The sequence below is a fragment of the Crocodylus porosus genome, unplaced genomic scaffold (assembly GCF_001723895.1).
Source record: "Crocodylus porosus isolate Cpor-Errol unplaced genomic scaffold, CroPor_comp1, whole genome shotgun sequence".
Lineage (NCBI taxonomy): Eukaryota > Metazoa > Chordata > Crocodylia > Crocodylidae > Crocodylus > Crocodylus porosus.
The window spans coordinates 139,155,105-139,161,104 of NW_017728886.1; the positions used below are offsets into that span (position 1 = coordinate 139,155,105).

The 6,000-nt window shown below is 39.0% G+C and overlaps 1 protein-coding gene across 2 annotated transcripts in view; it reads right to left on the reverse strand.

The window, feature by feature from the left end:
* Nucleotides 1–6,000, reverse strand: part of CDH9 (cadherin 9) — a 141,254-nt gene that overhangs the window by 60,238 nt on the left and 75,016 nt on the right. Inside the window, exon 3 of one of the 2 annotated variants that reach the window (XM_019542005.1) lies at nucleotides 1,487–1,781. In XM_019542005.1, the coding sequence (XP_019397550.1) occupies nucleotides 1,487–1,781 (295 nt within the window). Of the gene's footprint in view, nucleotides 1–1,486; nucleotides 1,916–6,000 lie in introns of both variants that reach the window. The other variant, XM_019542011.1, reaches the window with a different exon arrangement.

Here is a 6,000-nt window from a genome sequence, read left to right on the forward strand (position 1 = left end):
GCTGCAACCACCCCAAATTTCATTGCAGTTCCACTCTCAGACCTGTTCCACCACCTGGCACAGTCATGACTTTTCCCTGCACTAGGGTGGAGGCGAGGTGTAGCTGCAGTCTCTTCCAAACATCACCTGAGCCCATTCTGAGCCCAGCCCCCACCAAAAGGAGCCCCATTCAGTGAAGGCACTAGCTCCACCTCACAGCTGCAGCTTGCACTGTGCCATGAAGCTTGGGGTCACACGTCCGCCACCATTCCCTCCTCCTGCAGTGCAGGCAGTAGCAGGAGCTCCAAGACGCGGCTCCATCTTACACTTCTTCATTCCAGCTGGGCAGCACCTGCCCTTGCCCCCTGCTCACTGAGGGAAGCATTGATCTGCACCCCTACATTCCTTCCCTCCCCACCCCCATGACTTCGGCCAATAAATGCCGAGCATGGGCATTTATTGGCTGAATTATTGACCCCATCGGGCCAGTATCCAATCTAGACAATTTCCTTTATACTGGTACCAATATGATATTGTACCAATGGTTTCGATGCACCTCTAATTCTGATCCATAGCTTCTGAAGAAATAGGCTATTGCCTACAAATACTTATGCCCTTCTTAATGAGTTAGTCTTTAAGGTGCCACTCTGCCCTGCCCTCTGCTGGACTTTAGATTAACACAGATAATAACCTCTCTCCTTAAGTAACTGCAAGGCTTCTAGGTCATTATGGAAATTTCTGATGAATACTTATAGTTGCAAACTGGTGGGTAATAACTAAAACTTCACATTTCACATTTTTTTTTCCTTGAGACTATATTTATCACCCTACTGCTAGAGCAGTCTACATTTTTACTTTTCATTTCAGTCATTGTAAATACTGTAATGTATTTATTACAGTTAGAATAATATTTTCCTGTACTGTGTAGTCTTTTTATTTTAGGGTTGTCATTTGGCATTTAGGAAAAACGAGAAACAAATACCAATTTAATTTGCAGGGGAATATGAATTTGAACAAAAGTTATTTACAAGAACCTAGTCTTATATTAATACGTAATTGATTGGTTTACTTAACTATTTGGAGTTGTGTTTATATAGCTGCAAAAAAAATGTCCAATGAATTGGACTCTTGGCATGCCCATACAAATGGGCACATAAAAGTGATAGTCTCAGATGTTGCAAAACTTGCTGGTGCTAACAGATAAGACCACTGTGTATGCTACATTCCTGTTTGGCTGTGATGGGATTACAACAGCTATATAGTAATGCATGGTGTGGAAAAAGGATTATAGTATGGGTTACAGTGAAATAAATAAGTAAAAATAGTAACTGGTCAGTAGTAATGCATTCCTTGCAACAGGAGTTATTAAACAGATATTCACAGAAATTGGTATTGTTATTTAAATATGTCAAACAGTAACCATTGTTTATAATCAAGAGTGATTTTTACCATTGGACCTCCCTCTGCCCCCCACTGGCCCTTTTACATAAGCATAAGTTATACCTACCAACTCCAGACATTTCAGGAACACTGGCAGTGTAAATGTCCTTTGTAAATTTGGGTTCATTGTCATTGATATCGTGGATTTTAATGATAAATTCAGATTCCGGCTCCACTTGTCTTCCAGTCTTTCTGTCAATAGCCTTGGCACGTAGCACATACAGGGACTTTTCTTCCCGGTCCAGTTTCTTTGCAGCATGAATATCTCCTGTATTTTCATCTATAACGAATAGACTGCCAGCCCCATCTCCTGTTAATATGTATTTTAAATTTCCATCTCCTTTATCTTGGTCAGTGTGTAGCTTCAGGGAGGTAGAAAAGAAGAATTCTATAAATATATGTATTGTTATTACAGACCAAATCACTGAGCACATATGAATAAGTCTGTACAAATCTTGACTGTAATTGGGGTCAGCAGTGGTTATCTTCTGTCTCACTGTTGAAAAAATTGCAGATTTTGAGACTCAGTCACACACACAAAATATCTGTAAACAAATGTATAAGGACACCAGGCGAAATAAAAGATAATGCAATACTATGTAGAGTAACCAAATGATAATAACAAATTATATTTCTTTCAAAAGCCTGTCCAGAAACCTAAAGAAGTTTCCTTATTGAGATGAGAGGTGTAAAACTCTTAAGTTCCTTTTTGTGAGATAAAATTAGTCTTTGTATGTAGAATTGAACCAGTTGCTTTATAAAGGCAATGAGATGAGTGTTAAGGACTAGAGCTCTCTAAGTTTCCCAAAAGCATATGTAAAGATCTAGCTTAAGAACTTTGTTTTCTAGTTCTTTTCCAATTTTTCTTGAGGTTCATCTACTTCAAGTAATGATTTACTCCCCCCAATCTCCTCCAGTAAAGCAGAAACAATTTTCAAGAACACTAGGGGGTAAGCTTTGAAAGAATTGCATGAATTTCATCAGCTTTCTTTTGTTAAATTTAAGGGACATGGCTATATCTCTTCACAACTTTACAAAAATATATCCCTGTGAGTTAATGATTACTGTATTGTTTGTTATACTATATAATTATGAAAAAGTGGACAAGAGAAACAGCAGCAGCAAGCTATTAACTTTGTTTTACTTACAGTTATTTGTCATTTTTTCTTTCCTTTGGGCTCTTGCTCTTATTATCACAGTTTATGTAGGCATACTTTTTCCCTTTTAAGGATATCTGTGCATAATCATCACAAATATTATCATAGCATCCCAAATTATGTAACAGCCTACAGGTACCTAACTGGGATTTGATAACTTGGAGGCACTTTTTACTGGGCAGAAGCAATCTCTTGTCTTCTGAAAAAAAAATATTTGGACTTATTTCATGGCATAACAGCAACAGGAAAAATAATTATAACAACCAGCAAAGCTATTTGTCATGATCTTGTGTCAGCAATTCATCTTTTTTTCCCCTCAGTGTTAGGTTCATGCTTCCACTTCTGCTCTCATAGTTTCTGTCTCTACATCTTGTCTCCCCCTTCTTAACACTTTGAACAGCTGAGACTTTGCATGCCAAAATGAGGTATATCAGCATCTTACCCTAAAGATGGACTTATTGATACAAAGATCACTATGTTGAATTTGGTAAAAAAAAAAAACCCAAACAAAAACTTTCTTAAAAGCATACTTTTCTCATCTTCCCAATTTCATAACTAGGTCCAAAGATGTTTCATCTTACCCATGTGTGCTTAGATCTCATAGGACAACTGAGATGACAGTGCTATGAATCCTGTATCAGGTCTATTCAAGGGTTTAAGCGCTTGATTACAGCAAGCTTTGATATCAGAAAGCTGTAAAAGTTTCTAAGGTTTATAGGAAACACAAGGAAACTGTGCTCCCATTAAAATTGACTAAAATTTAGTCATCAGCATCATTAGGCCCAGCTTTTCACCCATTGTGCCAGGTGTTAATAACCACATAATTGACATGTTTGCAACAGGACTGGGCATCTTATATAAATAAAACAAACAGGATAGATGATTACATAAGCATACCCATTGACTCAAGGCAAATTATACTTAATATACGTTTGGTGTTCCTTCTTTATAATATATCACATGAGTCATACATATTTTATATGGAGCAAGTACAAATAATGTATTGGTATGTTAAGATGCTATAGAGGTGTAACTTGTAATTTTTATGTCCTGAGCAGGGATGGGAGGAGGGGAATGGTATTGTTCTGAGCAGAGATGGTGGAGGGGAACAAGTGCTGGGGTTTCTAACCTGACTATGGTGCTGCTGATGTGAGGTATAGCTTGGATGCCCACTGCTGTTGGGGTCAGCTTTCTATCTGCTTCTGCCATAGGGTGGCTCTCTGCACTTTATGTGCTGAGACTGGGGCCAGCTTCTTGGGGGCTACCATTCTGGCACCCCTGCTGAATCAGCGCCCACCCCGGTGTCCACATTACTTACTCTTTATTAATCTACCACAATGCTTTAAGTGTTGCTTACAGAATTTATTAGCTCCTTGAAATCTTTAGTGTGGCTGGACAGAATCAATCAGCTTAGGGCCACATATACAAGTTTCAACTGAAATCCAAAGATATGAAGGTTTTATATGCATATACCCTTCATTTGAAGAGACTAGGTCCAGTTTAAGCATTTTTATCATGTTTTTAACATGTGCCTAAGAAGCACACTGTTTTTAATCACTCTGATATTGTATTTTTTCAAATGTAAGGTAACCCTGAATATAACACCCCCCCCAAAGAATTAGATTCTATATATGGAAAATTTATAAACTTGATATACTTTTCCAAGTATAGAATCAAATTATTTGGCTAGAATTTGTCCCCATTCCACTGTTACAGCTGTGACTATTTAACTAAGGGTCAGGTCCCTGCTCTTCCCTAACTTCTTCCCAGTGCAGCTTCTTCCTCCCATCCTTACTGCCAGACCCTGCTCTCCCTGAGCACATGAAAGTGAGGAGCAAATTTGAAAACACTGACCTTGAAATAAACATATCTATAGTAATTTGCATAAAAGTACAGGTACCCAGGTACAGGTACCCAGAAACTTAGTTCTTCCAGAACTGATACATTTTATCCTTTTTGAAACTACTGCAAGTTTTAGTGCAGGTAACTCTATAATCACATTTTAAACAGTAGTTTTGTACCTACTTAAATATAGCATGCACTATACATGATATTAGTCCAAAGCAAAAAGACACATGATTAGGCTGGACCCCAGCAGAGTCAACAGTGTTTCTAGGCAAGGTGTCCCCACAGCTCAGCACTGCTTGGATGAGTGTATTTCACATACCCACCAAAAAGGAGCCATGTGCTTATAACCCCCAGTCATGGAACCAGGTGTTCTTGTCATGAGTCTTGGATCCTTCAAATGTTTTTATGCAAATGAGGTCCAGGGCAACCTGGTAAGGCTTTACCTCTTGGAGGGCAGAGTCATACCAATTCTATGTGACAGGCTGAGAGAAGGATTCTGAGTGAACTGTTTGGGGTCAGGTATGGTGATGTTTTCCAGACATTTAAGGCTGATGAAGGAACAGGATTCATTGGAAAAGGGAAAGAAAGGTGAAGCTCAACTGTGGCAGGGAAGAGGAAGTCAAAATGTATTCAGTGTAGAGGTTCACCATGACCTGCAAAAGAGTCAGTGCTGAGCGGGACTAACCACAATAGGCACATTGCCTGCTCTCTCCCCCACTTCTCCCTTCTTTCCTTCCTTTCAAATCAGCTGCTCGCTGTAGGGACTGGTGGAGGTGGAGGTGGAGGTGGATGCTCCAACAGGCAGTCTGCCTGGCCTCCTTCCCAGGGCATCATGCTGCTTCCTTTCCTTGCTATACTACACCCAGCATGCAGAACACTTATTTTAATCTGCAGCCTGTGTCTGAGATCCACCTCCAAAATCTGGGACTGTCCAAGGGAAAATGGGATAATCATTCATCCTAATTTACTGAGGTTTCCTTGTATGCAAATATAACATGAGGAGATGTTTCCCCTGTGCTGTTTCAGTGTGGGAGGTGGGGGAGAGAGGGGAAGGAATTCCTCTTGTATTTGAGTAAATACAGTACTCAGGTTAAAACAATGCTTATCTTGTCTTGTAGCTTTTCAGTGTTTTAAATGAAACTAATAACAGTAGCTGTTCAGATATGCATAGCACTTTTAATTACAAAGTACAACTTGTAGTTGATACCCTCCTTTTTCTTTACCTACATCTTCAGTGAAAGGCTGTAATTTTAAATTAGTATGTATAAAACTACAGAGTAGAGTATGAATTAAAGAATCCCTTCTCTCATTTTCATATCCTTTCATATGCCACTACTTACCCTAGAAAGCTCTCCATTTTCTTAGGCCCTATCCAACTCCCTGTAAAATCAATACAAAAGTGCCTATTGACTTCACTGGGCTTTGGATTTGACTTCATGCTTTCCATAAGACTCTTTCTCATTCACTTTTCTTCTTGAAATACATTTATTTCATTTCAAAGATAGATTACCACTTGTAAAATAATTTTCAAATAAAAAATTAGTGAACTGACAAGTGACGCCCAGGAAAAAGCCAA